At 41.0% G+C, this 18,665-nt stretch overlaps 1 protein-coding gene across 9 annotated transcripts in view; it reads right to left on the minus strand.

The window, feature by feature from the left end:
* The window catches only part of IKZF2 (IKAROS family zinc finger 2), a 97,318-nt gene that overhangs the window by 17,585 nt on the left and 61,068 nt on the right, over window positions 1–18,665 (minus strand). For 6 of the 9 annotated variants that reach the window (XM_077272245.1, XM_077272247.1, XM_077272244.1 and 3 more), the window contains exon 4: window positions 7,297–7,563. In XM_077272245.1, the coding sequence (XP_077128360.1) occupies window positions 7,297–7,563 (267 nt within the window). The remainder of the gene's footprint in view (window positions 1–7,296; window positions 7,564–18,665) is intronic. The other 3 variants (XM_077272250.1, XM_077272249.1, XM_077272243.1) reach the window with 1 other exon arrangement.

The raw sequence follows: 18,665 nt of genomic DNA on the forward strand, positions 1-18,665 counted from the left end.
GATGTACCATCCCGTTTGATGGCAGAAAGGGGTTAAAGGCAGCCATTATTCTGTGAGAAGCTGCCACAATATGCATTTCAATACACAAAGCAAGCTCTTCTTTCACAGAATACAGACTGCCAAAAACAGCTAATCATTTGAGATTTTCACACAAAATCCTTCTCGTACAACTTTTGGAGGCTTCTTTCTTCCCTGAGGACAGTGATTTCCTGGCTTTGTGACAACATTTTCTGTATATGAAATAGAATAACTACTGGTGGTCACCGTTTCAGTGTCTGAGTAGCAGAGGACACCAAGATGTAGAAAGATGGCAGGGAGCAGAAAGATGGCACCATGTCAGGACATAAGTTAGGAAGACAAGTTATAAAGATAGGGAGAAAAGGGTTTGGGGGAAAAATGTGAAGGTGCGAGGGCTATGTATTATTGTTCAACATCGGTTACAAGTGGAATTAGGATCATTTTTAAATGGTTTAGCTAAACATGACATTTATTGCCCATCAACAGGATAAATGTATGATTTTGAGGGCCTTCAGCTATGAAGCCATCGATCACAACGAGTGCTGAAGTTAGTCTTTATCAGTCCCATAGACTGTGAATGGAAATGTGCATGCTCAACCAAGACCCCCATTCTAGTGTTTCGAAGGGAGACGAGATATATGTCATTTATGGAAAAACGGCTTTAAAAGCAACCTGTCAGATTGTACATGCAGTCTGATCTGTGTGAAGCATGGTAGAGAGAAGAAGCAGAGCAGAATGATATATAGGTATGCTGGAAAAATTCAGTAAAAGGCCCCATCCACAGGTCCGTGTGTAAAAATGGTACCAGTGTTTAGGATCAGTGTGTTATCAGTATATGGTCCACGTGTCTGTTTTTACCATCAGTATTTTTCACGGATGGATAAACAAATTACAAAGCTTCTCCTAGTCTTTGAATGTTAAATACCGTATATAGTCGAGTATAAGTCGACCCGAGTATAAGCCGTTCCAGCAGCTCTTTTGGCCGAGCGATCACGTGCCCCAGCTCATTAAAGTAATCAATATTCACTCCACGCCTATGGGAGTGGCGAGAGATGAATATTCATTACCTTAATAAGCGAGGGACTCGTGATTGCTCGGCCTGAAGAGCTGCTGGTGCCGGAATGAGATGCAGTGAGGGCGCCAAGGGAAGGCAAGTAGGATGTGTGCTGGAAGAGGGCGGCTGCCACTCTAACGGTGCATGCTATAAGAGAAATGAATATTCACTGCCAGCGCAGTGAATATTCATTTCTCTTTAGCAGCGGGCACAGTTACAGCAGCAGCCGACTCCTGCCTCTGTGACCCGCTGCTCTGCTGTCTTTCTGCGACAATGACTCATGTAGAAGCAGAGGAGAGGGCGTTTTCAGCACAAAAAAATGTGCGGAAAAACTCGGCTTACACACGAGTATATTCGGTACTTACAGCATACTGATGCTATCTGTGTGCTATATGTGTTCTTCACTGACCCATAGACTATCATGTCTCTGAGTTTTTCACAGACACACTGGCCGTGAAAAAGCACGGACATGTGAACAGCCCCATAGACTATAATAGCCAAGCGTTGTACCATTGAAAAACCTAGATAGAACATTTATGTGCAACACAGACCTGTGAATGGAGCCTAACACGTATCTTGTTAATTGAAATCCCTGGTGTTTGTATGCATACGGGTCCAGTGAGTGGTCATACTCAATCTCCGAATGCACAGTCTTTGAGGGAAGACATGCTAATCACTGACTAGGACCACCCACTGGACTCGTATCCACACAAACACCAGGGATTTCAATGATTAAAACTAAGTTTTACTGAAAATTTTCCCACAAAAATGATCAGCTCCTCCTGCTCTATAACATCCACCCAGGAGCTCAAATACCATTTTCAACATGACAGGTCCCATTTAGATTAGGATGAAGAACTCCATGCAGAATGTGATCCACTGTGAGACAAAACCAGGTTCTGCCATCCTGGAACAAAAATCTTGTTATATGGACATTTGTGCTTGATAATGGATTATTATCATTCAACACAAACCTTTCTTGTACTTTTCAGTGTCTGTAAGATAATAAAAGGCTGTTGATTTAGCTGGTGTCAGTTACTTTGACGGAGGCTTTAAGAGGATGGATATTGGGTTGGCTGCTCCACTGAAGAATGCCTGAAGGATCAGATTGTAATATTACCTGAGCTATTGCAAGCACACACATGATTAGCATAAACAATTTTACCAGATTTAATGCTCAATGACAGGTAATACCCAACTCGCACTCCAGTTCTTTCTGAGCTACGTCTTCCATGGTGCGCATCCAGTTGAAGTACGGCGCTTATTCCCACTAGTGATTCAGATCACTGTATAAAGCTTATTTTTCAGAGCATGTCTCAGGTCTCTGTCAGTACAAAGTAATTTCGTTCACCTGACAAATAAGCTAATCAAATAATAAAATACCCATAATGTTAACTGCCATTACCGACATGTCGTACCGCTCTTGTGACTGCGCTGAATAATGAGAACAGCAAGTGTAATGAGTTTCGCCCTCGACTTTTCTAACTCGAGAAGAAAGTTAAACAAGAAGTTTATAATCAATTTGGAGTTGACCAACTTTGCGTACTTCCTCAAATAACTACCTCTTCTGTTGAAGGGTATAGGGGTTAGATACTTTGGAAATAAAGCGCAAGTCTTCTGTCATAACTACCGAGTGCTGAAACTGGACAATGCCATGCAAACTAGAATTAAGCCCACTGGCTAACGTCATACAGTAGTTGCATCACCTAATTATGTAACAATTATTTGGAAGGTAAACTGCCGTAAAGAATTATCTGTGTTTCTATCTAGTTCATTAAAGTACATCTCCTAAAGCAAGAACGTAAATTTTAATATCTGCCTAGAAAAGGGCCAAATTCACTACCACTACACAAATTCCATAAGTTCTCCATCTTGCTTCCTACGGATCACATCAAACAGCAAAACCCCATGATCCTCCACGAGGTCCTCTGCATGCACAAAGAAGAATTACCGTATGTTGGATCTCATAATGAATCATATTAACAACAAGAGTGGTTATCCTATCAAAAAAAATGGGGCCACACACCACTTGGTTGACAAAAAAAAACTAAACAAAACAAAATGGTCCTTCCATAGATTTTAATTTTTCAGTCCTTTGACAAAAGCTCTCAGGTCATTTATATTGGACAGTAAGGCTACTTTCACACTAGAATCGGGCTCGGCCCGTCGCGGTGCGTCGGGCCGAGGTTCCCGACGCTAGCGTTGTCTCCGCCGCACAACGTGGGCAGCGGATGCATTTTTCCAGTGCATCCGCTGCCCCATTGTGAGGTGCGGGGAAGTGGGGGCGGAGTTCCGGTCGCGCATGCGCGGTCGGAAAAAGCGGACCGTCGTGAGCAAAAAACGTTACATGTAGCGTTTTTTGGTCCCGACGGTCCGCCACAACACGGCGCAACCGTCGCACGACGGTTGCGACGTGTGTCAATCCGTCGCAATACGTCGCTTAATGTAAGTCTATGGGGAAAAAACGCATCCTGCAAGCACTTTTGCAGGATGCGTTTTTTCGGCAAAATGACGCATTGTGGCGGATTGCAGTTAACGCTAGTGTGAAAGTAGCCTAAGGCTATGTTGACACATTGTGTTTTTTTGCGGCTTTTTTATGCAAAGGTTAAGCTGCATTTTGCAGCACCAGTAAAAGCTATGCGCTTTCAGAAATCTCATGCACACACAGTGCTTTTTTTTTCATGAATGAATTGGAAAATTGCCGCGTTTTTGAAAACTGCAGCATGTGACTTCTTTCAGCGATTTTTTTTCACCCATAGAAAACAATAAGGGCAAAAATGCAACAACAAAAATCGCAGGTATCAGGTTTTGCTGTGTTTTTGGTGCAGGAAACTCAGGAAAGTTGCATCATGGTTTTTTTTGTAGACATTAAACTATCAGAAAGCACAAGAGACAAATGTACCTGCTAAGCAGCAAAACCTGCTTTCTGTAAGCAGCTTCTTAACTGCCAAGAAAGCAGGTGTTGCCTGCAGAAAAAAAAAAAAATGAAGAAAAAACGCAACGTGTGAACATAGCTTTACGTAGAATTCACCATTCAAAAGAAACAGGCCCTCAGACAGCCATGTGGCCAGAAAAAAAAAGCAATGGCTCTTTAATAATCTATAGGAGTATCTAATATGTTTGTGCAATCAACCAACCATTCACCTGGCAGCAACTTAATGCAAAAAAACAAGCAAACGTGGTTAAGGGGATCAGTCATTGTCACACCAAAAGCAGAATAACAGTCTCTACAGGTTGCATAGCGTGCAACAAAAAGCAACCGGTGAGTGGCAGTCTTGTTAGCAATGACGCCCTGATAATGACAGTTTAGAAATAAAAATGGCCAGATTAGTTCAAGATGACAAGTGACAGTACCTCAGATATCCATGCGTCACAAGAGTGGTATGCGGAGGAGCATCTCTGAGCGCACAATTCAGCCTTCAGGTACAAGGACTACAACTGCAGAATACCACACGCTAGGTTTTTAGTTAAAAAAAAAAAAAAGAGGCCTCACCTGGCACAGGCCAACCAAAAATGAGCTCTCCACCCTTCCATGTATGAAGGGTTTGGACTGATGATGCCAATGATGGTGGAGAAATGGCCATAGTCTACCAATAATCTAGGAACTAATTGTAGCAGGATAAAACATGTCACACGCCAAAAATTAAAAAAGCAGGATTCTTCAAAAAGTGTATCACTGCACGTTCCATCAGCAGCTTACAAAACATATGACATTTAAACTCTATATGGGGTCCTTACCAAAGACTTAATATATGGTCAAACCATCAAGGACCCCCATATAGGATTGAAATGTAGGTTTTGTGAGCCAATGATGGAAACAGTTGTAAAGAACCCCTTGGATTTTATTACATATTTTTTTATTTTTTGAATAGTAGTAGTAGTAGTAGTAGTAGTAGTAGTAGTAGTAGTAGTAGTAGTAGTAATAGTAGTAGTAATAGTAGTAGTAGTAGTAGTAGTAGTAGTAACCTATATGGATTCTAAACGCAAAGAATAAGTGTGATTTGAACAAGGAATGCCGACATACCAAGTGCAGGTCACCAAGGATTACAATAAACTTTGGTTTATTTTAATGGGAACCTGTCACGTGAAAAAATGCCATTAACTTGCAGATATGGGGTTAATCCGCAGGTTAATATAGTGTTCTCAAACTGTCCAACGACGGCGCTCTCAGTGCACAGAGCAGTGACTGAAGCCGTGCCGGCACCGCCTCCATAATTGGAAGACCAACGCTGCTGGGGGAGGGGGTGGGAATAAAGTTAATTTCCTCCTGGCGGAGGGGCTCTCAGTGTGGGCACAGGGCAGGTTCAGAACAACTGACGAATAACCCCATATCTGCAGGTCCCCTTTTATGACCCCTACAATCAATAGATCTCAGTCAAAAACCGAGCACCTCTGGTATGTGTTGGAACAGGAGAATTGCAACATGAAAAGGTAGCTGTCAATCCTGATGCAAATAGAAAACACTGGAAGTGGAATATTTCTCTCTTCTACTTGGGATTAATAGCACAAAAAAAAAAAAAACATTTTGACAGCCAAGAAGAAATGGTTCTACCCAGAACTATCAAAGTGGTCAACGAGTTATTACATGGCTCATACCAAGCACTGAATGTGTTCCAGCTTATAACTACAATATGGTAAGATGCAATACAGTCTCCAAATATAGAAATTTGGGACTGAGGTGAAGGGAAGAATCACATTGCATAAATCCATGAATAGCATGGACAACCATAGTATTCAACTGGAGCATCAAGGAACATGGGGATCCGAGTCAGTGATCAGTTATAAGAACTATAGATAGTAATTGTAGAATACTCCTTTAGATTAACTGCAAAAACGTACTTTGTGATGGATTTAGGCTTAGGACTTCACGGCGACATGTATTGCACTGACACATTGCAATAATGGAGGTTTCATGCAACATACTGCGGTGCACATTTGCATAGGTTTAGAAATGTTTTGGATGTTCTGTGGCCGGTGACAAGTCACGTGCCACAGACTTGGCCAAGTTGCAGATAAATTGCCCACAATATTTTTATTTGCAGCAAAATCAAAGTTCTAATATAGTCACGTAACACATCGCCAGATAGTCCCAGCCTAATAGGGTCAGATAAGTCATTAGATTATTAATGTTAGAACCTGAATAAAGCGTTGACCACAAATTATTGCCCACATTAAATAAATCGGTGAATGATAGCCAAACAATCAATCAAAGACTAGCGCTATAGCCATACTGTACCTGACAAGACTGAAAAGTGTCGGGACCAGTAAATACAAAACATACATTTTCTCACTAGTATCCATTTACCCAAAACTAGCACTTTGCTCGTAAAACAATGCAGACAACACTCACTATGGCAATGAGCTATAGAGAACTTTCACACAATATTCGGTAATCATTATTTTAGTTCTAATTACGACAGGCTTCATCATGCCTCACAAGATTTTGGATACAACTCTACTGGAAGGCTAATTCAGCTTCTATTTTCCCATCTCAGATTAGAAGGATTGTTCCAAAAGGGACAGTAGGAGCTCATTTTTTTAAAAATTTTCAGCCAATTTTAACATTATTAAAAGTCAAGAAAGACTCAACAATTTTAAAGGCAGCCAACGGGGACCATGACCTTTACCACGGAGTTAGAGAGGTCTTATAAAGGCCACTTAGAATTTATCTCATAGGACGTTTCGTAAGATAATTTTATATAGTGGGTAATCAGTAAGGACTATCCATAATTCATATTTGGGGGCATATACAGGAGTTTTCATTACTGCTCACCTATACACAACGTCTATTTTCAATGGTGCTCAGATTAACAAAAAGGCAACGATAACCACAAAATGTTATTACGGTATATGCCCTACAGAGAGAGAATATATGTCCAGCATTTGCCATTCTGGACTCTGAAAAGATGGTGACAACACCCGTAGGAACTGTATTGGCCGTCGCCCAACTTTTCTAGAAACCAAAGTCCTATTCAACGTCTTACTTATACCTAATGATTTTAAAGTGGTAACTTATTTTATTGCAATCTCTATATTAGAGGAACCTACCGTGATTAAACTGATTGCAAAAAAAAATTACAGAACTAATACATTCTCTGAACTTTACATTTTTTGGTAACATTATGGAGTCTTGCAAAGGGTACAACATGTAAGCAATGACAGGCAATAGTATCAGGTAATATTAATATCAGATTCAACAGGCAATTTGGCTTCTGGCTGCTTACCCGTATGACTCCTCTTATGGACCATTAGCACATTGGGGCCAATGCAAATCATGCCACAGACGTCACATTTCAGTTTACCATTCGGAAGCCGGATTCCGCCGTCCAGAGACATATCCTGGCTCATGCGGCTGTCAGAGATCCCATTGGTGTCAGCTACTGATTCTTCCAGTCCACTCTCATCATCCTGTGACTGTAGAGGTGTGTCTCGACGAAGCGTCTTTCGGTCTCCTTCCTCATCGCTATGCATCTCTAACTTCACAGAGTTTGCTAGAAAAAGAAAAATTATATATATGCCCATCAGTACCCTAGGAGAGCAGGGCGAAACCACCTATAGAAAGAAAGGACGGTAAGGATAAAATCAAGCACTTAGGGTACAAGAGGCTTCTTAAAATGTAGAGAAATTCAACCTAAAGTCATTTATACAAATAAAGGCTCCTTCACAGATGCTTTTTTTTTGCATACAGGTGCTTTCCGTATGCTTATAATAGTGCACGGGACCATTTCCCATGGCTGTGATTTTTCGAGGACCAAGTGGTCTGTGCAAAATTGCTAAGGCATGTCCAATATTGATTCGAGTGTCAAGATGAAAATTGGTAATGCCAGTCTTTGGATCAGTGAGAGGAAAAAAAACAAACAGTACTCAGACGCCATGAACGCTGTACGTTTTTCACGGACTGCTAATTTGGAAAAGGTGGAGAACCTATTTTCCTCACCCAAGAAAAGAAAACTGATGGAACTAAGACCAAACTATAAAAGCGGACACTGATCAAACTGTTGAAACTTGGACCAATTTTCTAGCACAAGGAAGTCCCTGGAGTCTGAATGAGCTCAGGGTCAGAACATTGGAAGGGACTGTGAACTCGGCCTCTTCAAGTTACTGGCCAAGGAGTTCATGAAACTCTGAGGAGACCTCAAACCCCTTTGGCTTGATCAAAAGGTACATACATATCTAGTATGTAAGAGCACAACTAGTAACACCATAAATATCATTATTAAAAAAAAAAAAGAATATTTACAATTATTAAGTGGCAACAATCTAAAACACAACGCCAAATATATTTATACAGAGTCTTTGAGACACGATGCAAACATCTTAGATCTAGCTGAAAAGGGGGGCTGAACCTCTAGGAATTGGATCTTGCTTCTCACTTTGGCTGACTAATTCCACAGTTATCAAAAGTTGAAATATTTAGTATAACGTTTCTGTATCATTCTAGTGCGCATGCATGTGTGTGCAATATGTAGTAAATCTTCCGATACATTCCCTGAACTCTCTAGGCTAGGCGCACGATGGTGACCTTTGGGCTCCCGATAGGTCACCAAGCTTAAAGCGGATTACATTGCTGGCTGGGTAAATAAAAGACAAGTTCATACAAACCTTCCTGCGCACAAGTGTACTGGGGTGCCTGCTGATTTGCAGCTAGGGCATCAATCTTCTGCCTAGCGCCACCCCTATATGATTGATTAACATCTGCTCAGCACTGCCAACAGTGACTGAGTATGGCTGATATCAATCAAGCACATGGCGGTGCAGCTAGGTGATAAAAAAAATGTGGAGGACTGCTGGGAACCAACTCATCCACAATACAAATAAATTTAAATAAGGTTCAAAGATGTGGGGGACAACAGTACTTAGACATTAAAAGTAATTGCCATGTGGCAACATTACTTTTTTTGTATTGGTGCCCAGGAGCGTCATACTGGGAAACTAAGAAGAATAATGAGCTCTAGAATATTATATTTTGAAAGATTATATGCAATCTTGACTTTAGCATGTTTTAAGAAAAAACAAAACTGCCATAAAAAAGAAATAAAAACACCTCTATGTGGAGTAGACCGACAATGAGTTAGTAGACATTGATTTAATTATCAAAGGTTATCCCTTCATGCCTAAAAATTATTAGTAGATTGTCTTTACCAGCAATAACACGAAATCCTAATTTTGCCTAAAATAATACATACCGTAAGTTAAAATCAAATGGAAATGTAAGTACATTGCAATAAAGTAGTATAATATTTTTCAGAAAAACTAATCATGGTCTGTATAAAATAAGTGGATGCTCTAACATTTTGCCAGGATTAATTAAAAAAATGAAACGAAACAAACAAACAAGCCTCAAAAGATTCAAGATTACTCTCGCAGAGAGTTGACTGTTTCTTGCTCCCAACTTCTCACCGTATGGTCTCATCTCGCTGCTTTTTGGCTCTCCTCCAGTAGGACAGAACATCTGCCAGGTGTATTCTGCAAGCTGTTTGCCCCTCTCCTTGTGGTGTGCGCGTAGAAGCCCACAAGTAAGAGTGCAGGGTCGTTGGTAGCGCAGGAAGGAGTGAAGCCTGACCTCATGCAGCCCCGGGCTCCTGCTTAGCACATCTCCATCCTTCCACTTATAGATCCTGCCGTCAGTGCTTGTTGTGTGCCTGTATCCTCTCCCACTGGGATGGAAAGGTGAACAGCAGATCTCCATAGAGGATAAATACTGCAAGAGGGATCTCCTCGCAGCTAGACAGAATCTACCGTACCTGTACAATAATAATACAGGCACATATGGTACATGGAACTTGTAAGGTGAATGTGACCCGGTTTACCACTCTGCGGGAAATACAGAATCAACAAGGACCTGTATTATAAGACACCTGGTCATACACCCGACTATTACAAAACAATATGGCAGAAAAATTACAATATTCTTTACTTTCCATTTTATTAAGAGATATAAAAGGCACAAATTGTAATTCTCTGCAATTTCATTTTTTTTGCGCCTAAATTAAAAAAAATGGTGTCTGATCCACAGGTTCTACAAAAGATGGAGAAAATCCTAAATTCGTATCTCTAAATGCCAGATTTAGATCTGTAGATACTGGTCTTCAACTTATCCATATTAAAAAAAAGTTGTGCCCTCTTTTGACTGTTGCCCAATGAATGCCTGTGGCATTACACATTTACATAGCAAAAAGTGGACCAAGCCTCAAACTGAGGTCCCATACAGCACTCCAAAAGTATTTTCTAAGAAGCTGCTACTTAAGGCCACGTTGTGACGTTGCATGAATGCTAAGGTACATTCTTAACGTTGCCTCTTCTGTGCAGAAAATCTGTTGCTTTTAACTGCTCAAGCAAAGTGGCTTACATAAGAACAGGAGGGAAAAATGCATGTAAAAAATAAAATTGAGTTTTTAAAAACAGAACCCAAATGTTTCTGCCAGGGCTGCGGAGTTGGTACGCCAAACCTTTGACTCCCCAAGTCCTCAGCACTGGTCACTACTGAGCATGTACATAAAGTGCAGCACAGATTCATCTCAACTAAAAGCCCAGATTCTTAGATAAGGAACAGAACAGACATTTATAGGACATTTTAGAAGTTTCCAAAATTATCATGAAAACATTTACAGCACATCCTCCACTGAATTACTGAACCCAATTTATTATATATTTTAGGAGTCGGTTCATTTTATACTAACTTTAACTCCACCAAAATGGACATAGACTCCCCAACCGATAACAATAGTAGAGTTGAGACAGCACCGAGCTTCATTACCATGTAGATGCCCAGAAGCCAAATGTGGGATGCCCCCCCCCCCGAAAAAATTAAAACAAGAGAAAATGGCTTCAGCAGCCAATGCTCAACTTGCTTCATAGTGGCATCAGAAATACATAGACTTCGGCATTGTTATGACTCCCTAGTATAAGTCTAGGTCAAGCTTTGAGCATGTATCAGCTGTCAGGTACCCTGAAAAAAAAATTGCTGCCCTTGTCAAATCCGCACCAAAAACGTATAAAAAAAAAAAAAAAAAAAAAAAAAAAAAAGACGAAAGATGCATAAAAAGAAAAACACCCAGCAAAAATGTAACAACAAAATACAGATTGCTATTGCACATTTTAGGCTAGTTTCACACTAGCGTTTGTAGCAGCTGCGGACTTCCTCTGTGAAGCCCCGCCCTCGGCCGCACCTCCGCCGCTAGCTCCGCCTATTTCTGCATGCGGCCTGTGTACCTATCTTTAACATTAGATACGCAGGTCGTGCGGCTGTATGCGGATGCTTCCGCATGCGTCGTTTTGACGATGCGGAAAAAAAAAAGAAATTGCTACAAGCTGCGTTCTACGCTGGTCGCCGCATCGTCAAAACGACGCATGCAGAAGCATCCGCATACAGCGGCACGACCTGCGTACCTAATGTTAAAGACAGAAGTTCTAGCAGCAGACACATCTCTACAACAACTGTTAAGAGGAGACTTTGTGCAGCAGGCCTTCATGGTAAAATAGCTGCTATTAAACCACTGCTAAGGACAGGCAACAAGCAGAAGAGACTTGTTTGCTCTAAAGAACACAAGGAATGGACAATAGATCAGTGGAAATCTGTGCTTTAGTCTGATGAGTGCAAATTTGAGATCTTTGGTTCCAACCACCGTGTCTTTGTGCGACGTAGAAAAGGTGACCGGATGGACTCTACATGACCGGGTTCCCACCGTGAAGCATGGAGGAGGAGGTGTGATGGTGTGGGGGTGCTTTGCTGGTGACACTGTTGGGGATTTATTCAAAATTGAAGGCATACTGAACCAGCATGGCTACCACAGCATGCTATTCCATCCGGTTTGCGTTTAGTTGGACCATCATTTATTTTTCAACAGGACAATGACACCAAAACACACCTCCAGGCTGCATAAGGGCTATTTGACCAAGAAGGAGAGTGATGGGGTGCTGCGCCAGATGACCTGGCCTCCACAGCCACCAGACCTGAACCCAATTGAGATGATTTGGGGTGAGCTGGACCTCAGAGTGAAGGCAAAAGGGCTAACAAGTGCTAGGCATCTCTGGGAACTCCTTTAAGATTGTTGGAAGACCATTCCCGGTGACTACTTCTTGAAGCTCATCAAGAGAATGCCAAGAGTGTGCAAAGCAGTCATCAAAGCAAAAGGTGGCTACTTTGAAGAATCTAGAATTTAAGACATATTTTGAGTTGTTTCACATTTTTTTGTTAAATATATACAGTAAATCCACATGTGTCAATTCATAGTTTTGATGTCTTCAGTGTGAATTTACAAATTTTCATAGTCATGAAAATATAGAAAAATCTTTAAATGAGGCGTGTCCAAACTTTTGATCTGTACTGAGATACATATACACATATATATATATATATATATATATATATATACACATATATATATATATATATATATATATATATATATATATATATATATATATATATATATATATATATATATATATATATATATATATATATATATATATATATATATATATATATACTAGCTGTACTACCCGGCTTCGCCCGGGTTAATGACTGCTGTTAGCAAAATAGAATGTGTTAACAAAAATTTATTCTGCACACAAAAACCACAAAACAAATAGATAGAAATGTAATTATTAAAAGGCAAAAACTAAGCAAATAGAAGCATTTCACAACATATATTAGCTTTGTTATACTGAGAATGTCTTTGTTGCCTATATTAACCAATCAGAGCTCAGGTTAATTAACTGTAGCAAAATAGAAGCTGAGCTGTGATTGGTTGCTATTGGCAGCCTGATAAATCCCCAGCCAACAGGAAGCCCTCCCCCCTGGCAGTATATATTAGCTCACACATACACATAATAGACAGGTCATGTGACTGACAGCTGCCGTATTTCCTATATGGTACATTTGTTGCTCTTGTAGTTTGCTTATTAATCAGATTTTTATTTTTGAAGGACAATACCAGACTTGTGTGTGTTTTAGGGCGAGTTTTATGTGTCAAGTTGTGTGTGTTGAGTTGCGTGTGGCGACATGCATGTAGCGACTTTTGTGAGATGAGTTTTGTGTGGCGACATGCGTGTAGCAACATTTTGTGTGTTGAGTTGCATGTGACAGGTTAGTGTAGCAAGTTGTGTGCAGCAAGATTTGTGCATGGCGAGTTTTGCGCGTGGCGAGTTTTATGTGTGGTGCATTTTGAGTATGTGCAAGTTTTGTGTGAGGCAACTTTTGCATGTGGTGCAACTTTTGTACATGTGGCAATTTTTCTGTGTGTGCAAGTTTTGCATGAGGTGAGTTTTCCATGAGGTGAGTTTTGCACGTGTGGCGAGTTTTGCGTGAGCCTAGTTTTGCATATGGCGAGTTTTGCATGTAGCGAGTTTTGAGTGGTGACTTTTGTGTTTCGACTTATGTGGCGAGGTTGGTGTGTGTGTGTGGTGAAATGTGTGCTGAGGGTGGTATATGTGTTCAAGCACGTGGTAGTGTGTGGCGCATTTTGTGTTTGTGTTCATATCCCCGTGTGTGGTGAGTATCCCATGTCGGGGCCCCACCTTAGCAACTGTACGGTATATACTCTTTGTCGCCATCGCTCTCATTCTTTAAGTCCTCATTGTTCACATCTGGCAGCTGTCAATTTTCCTCCAACACTTTTCCCTTCACTTTTTCCCCATTATGTAGATAGGAGCAAAATTGTTTGGTGAATTGGAACGCGCGGGGTTAAAATTTCACCTCACAACATAGCCTATGACGCTCTCGGGGTCCAGACGTGTGACTGTGCAAAATTTTGTGGCTGTAGCTGCGACGGTACAGATGCCAATCCCGGACATACACACATACATACATACACACATTCAGCTTTATATATTAGATATACCTGTATGTAATCTCCTGTATATAGTATATACCTGTGTGTCATCTCACCTATATATAGTATATATCTGTGTGTCATCTCCTGTATATAGTATATACCTGTATGTCATCTCCTCCTATACATAGCATATACCTGTGTCATCTCCTCCTGTATATACTATATACCTGTAGGTAATCTGCTCCTGTATATAGTATATACCTGTGTGTCATCTCCTCCTGTATATAGTATATACCTGTATGTCATCTCCTCCTGTATGTAGTATGTACCTGTATGTCATCTCCTCCTCTATATAGTATATACCTGTGTGTCATCTCTCCTGTATATAGTATATATCTGTGTGTCATCTCCTCCTGTATATAGTATATACCTGTGTGTCATCTCCCCTGTAAATAGTATATACCTGTGTGTCATCTCCTGTATATAGTATATAGCTGTATGCCATCTCCTCCTGTATTAGCCCTCGTTCACACGTTATTTGGTCAGTATTTTTACCTCAGTATTTGTAAGCTAAAATGGCAGCCTGATAAATCCCCAGCCAACAGTAAGCCCACCCCCTGGCAGTATATATTAGCTCACACATACACATAATAGACTGGTCATGTGACTGACAGCTGCCGGATTCCTATATGGTACATTTGTTGCTCTTGTAGTTTGTCTGCTTATTAATCAGATTTTTATTTTTGAAGGATACCAGACTTGTGTGTGTTTTAGGGCGAGTTTCGTGTGTCAAGTTGTGTGTGTTGAGTTGCGTGTGGCGACATGCATGTAGGGACTTTTGTGAGATGAGTTTTGTGTGGCGACATGCGTGTAGCAACTTTTTGTGTGTCGAGTTGCATGTGACAGGTTAGTGTAGCAAGTTGTGTGCAGCAAGTTTTGCGCATGGCGAGTTTTGCGCGTGGCGAGTTTTATGTGTGGTGCCTTTTGAGTATGTGCAAGTTTTGTGTGAGGCAACTTTTGCATGTGTTGCAACTTTTGTGCATGTGGCAATTTTTCTGCGTGTGGCAATTTTTCTGCGTGTGCAAGTTTTGCGTGTGGCGAGTTTTGCACGTGTGGCGAGTTTTGCATGTGGAGAGTTTTGCGCGTGGCGAGTTTTGAGCGGCGACTTTTGTGTTTCTACTTTTATGTGGCGAGGTTGGTGTATGTGTGGTGAAATGTGCACTGAGGGTGGTATATGTGTTCGAGCACGTGGTAGTGTGTGGCGCATTTTGTGTGTGTGTTCATATCCCCGTGGTGGTGTGATTATCCCATGTTGGGGCCCCACCTTAGCAACTGTACAGTATATACTCTTTGGTGCCATCGCTGTCATTCTTTAAGTCCCCCTTGTTCACATCTGGCAGCTGTTAATTTGCCTCCAACACTTTTCCTTTCATTTTTTCCCCATTATGTAGATAGGGGCAAAATTGTTTGGTGACTTGGAAAGCGCGGGGTTAAAATTTCACCTCACAATATAGCTTTGACGCTCTCAGGGTCCAGACGTGTGACTGTGCAAAATTTTGTGCCTGTAGCTGCGACGCCTCCAACACTTTTCCTTTCACTTTTTCCCCATTATGTAGATAGGGGCAAAATTGTTTGGTGAATTGGAAAGCGCGGGGTTAAAATTTCACCTCACAACATAGCCTATGACGCTCTCGGGGTCCAGACGTGTGACTGTGCAAAATTTTGTGGCTGTAGCTGCTACGGTTCAGATGCCAATCCCGGACATACATACATACATACATACATACACACACACACACATTCAGCTTTATATATTAGATATATATATATACACACACACACATACATATATATATATGTATATATGTATGTATGTATGTATATATATGTATATATATATATATATGTATATATGTATATATATATATATATATATACACATACATACATACATACATACATACATACATACATACATATATATATATATATATATATATATATATATATATATATATATATATATATATATATATATATATAAGCAAGGAGGAGGAAAAAATCCATACAATAACCTATGGTCCTATGGTCTATAATAAAATGCTTTATTGTGGAAGGCAAGGAGACGATGGTGACAGCAGAGTCACCCAACAAAATCTAAAAGGGCACTGAAAACCATACCAGCCATACTATATAATACATATTTTACACAGATAGTACACACAAAGAAAATGGACATTAGATGTACCCACAAAGGTATGTAAAAAAGAGATAAACACAATCTAGATTATATCTCATACAGGGCAATGCCAGACCGGCTTCTAATGAAGCCTGAAATCATGTCAAATATAGACAACAGGAATCAAATATATATCTCAGGAATACATCACCCCAGGTTGCAGGCAAGTGCTGGCAGGTAAACTGTCCCAGTGCCCGCCCCAACGCGCGTTTCGGAACACCTTCGTCAGGGGGGCGCAGGTGATGCTTGGCATTTGCCACAGAACACCAGGATTGGCAAATTCACCACAGGCACCCTGTGCTCTTCACAGATGAAAGCAGGTTCACACTGAGCACATGTGACAGACGTGACAGAGTCTGGAGATGCCGTGGAGAGCGATCTGCTGCCTGCAAAATCCTTCAGCATGACCGGTTTGGCAGTGGGTCAGTAATGGTGTGGGGTGGTATTTCTTTGAAGGGCCGCACAGCCCTCCATGTGCTCACCAGAGGTAGCCTGACAGCCATTAGGTACCGAGATGAGATCCTCAGACCCTTTGTTCGACCATATGCTGGTGCGGTTGGCCCTGGGTTCCTCCTAATGCAGGTCAATGCCAGACCTCCTGTTGCTGGAGTGTGTCAGTAGTTCCTGCAAGATGAAGGCATTGAAGCTATGGACTGGCCCGCCCGTTCCCCAGACCTGAATCCGATTGAGCACATATGGGACATCATGTCTCGCTCCATCGAACAACGTCACATTGTACCACAGACTGTCCCGGTCCAGGTCTGGGAGGAGATCCCTCAGGAGACCATCCGCCACCTCATCAGGAGCATGCCCAGGCGTTTTACAGTAGGGAGGTCATACAGGCACGTGGAGGCCACACACAATACTGAGCATCTTTTTCTTGTCATGAGGCATTTCCACTGAAGTTGGATCAGCCTGTAATTTGATTTTCTACTTTGATTTTGAGTATCATGCCAAATCCAGATCTCCATGGGATATTCATTTTGATTTACATTAATAATTGTTATTTTATATTGTTCTGAACACATTCCACTAGGCAATGAATAAAAATTTGCAACTGGAATATTTCATCCAGAGATCTCTAGGATGTGGTATTTTAGTGTTCCCTTTATTTTTTTGAGCAGTATATATATATATATATATATATATATATATATATATATATATATATATATATATATATCACGGACTTCTATATATCTATGTATTCTATGTGTATATATCTATTCAAACCTGTCATGCTGTGATATTACTGTATGTGGCAGATGAACTGCTGCGTACAGTAAAAATCGGTCACCACTCGCATGGTCCAAGTGCTGTGCGATGTTTTTATCGCACCCATAGGCTTGCATTGGCGAGTCTTGGTGCCAATCGCAGCCAGCTGAGATTTTACTCGCACGCTGAATACGCTTGAGAAAATAAACACTGATGTGCTATGCGATGTTTTGTCGCATAGTACTCGGCCGTATTCTACGGTAGTGTGACTCCGGCCTTACACGCGAGCTGAGCACTACTGCCATGATGTAATAGTACATGGAAAGTGAAAAGGTATACATATCACATCTGGGTAGATAAAATCGTACGATGAACGTAAAAAAGACTGATCTTCAGACAAGTTGATCGTATATGGCACTTAGAAGAGCATGTGGCAGGCTGTGTGTTAGATATATAACAAAGATTATCTCACTGCTAGATTACAGCGATAGATCTCATCAAGCACAGGAAATATTTATGCAATCGTTCATGATTAGGATTTTATTGAGTGGTTCTTGACTAAGTGTTGGGGTATTGCGATGCCTAGTGAAAACAGGAGGTTCCAACAACCAGAAAGCTGTTGAGGTCACCAATCTATTGCCTTTGAGTGAATTCAGTTGTTTGGCACAATGCGATAAATCCATTAGGTCCTCATTCAGACCTAAGTGATTTTTCAAGTCCACGTTTCACCAGTGTTTTGGATCAGATTTCATCAGTGATTTTTCACATAAGACAAATAAGAAATAAATTGCAAAACTTCTCCTACTCATTACAATGTTAAAAAGGGACTTGGTCAGCACAGAGTAACTGTTCAAATTGTGTACCTGTGCTCGGTGCACCCAGGGTGTGGCCAAACATTTACATTCACCTTCCCACCTGCTAGTTTCTCCATGATCTGCACCCCTTTGATTGACAGCTCAGGCTTCATAGAGCCAGAGAAGTGCTGACAAAGATGTCAAGAACTTTGTCAATCAAAAGAAGTCAGGGAGATGGAGAGAAAACAAGTATGTTGGAAGGTGCACTGAACTGTTTGGCCACACCAAGGGTGCACCAAGCGCCTGTACTTGGTTTGAACATTCCTTGTGAGCATACAGACTCCATTTAATCACATGCAGAACATAAATTGCACATTCGTGTGCGGTCAGTGATTCTCCCAGACCCATATACTTATGGGTAGCTTTGATCTGTGACTTGGATCAAAATCAAATATGGTAGGTCTCTGATTTTTGTATGTTCTTCCCATGTTTGTGCGAGTTTCCTCCAGGTTCTCCGGTTTGCTAGCACACTTCCAAGACATACCGATAGGGAATTTAGATTTTTG

The sequence above is a fragment of the Ranitomeya variabilis genome, chromosome 7, assembly GCF_051348905.1.
Source record: "Ranitomeya variabilis isolate aRanVar5 chromosome 7, aRanVar5.hap1, whole genome shotgun sequence".
Taxonomy (NCBI): Eukaryota; Metazoa; Chordata; class Amphibia; order Anura; family Dendrobatidae; genus Ranitomeya; species Ranitomeya variabilis.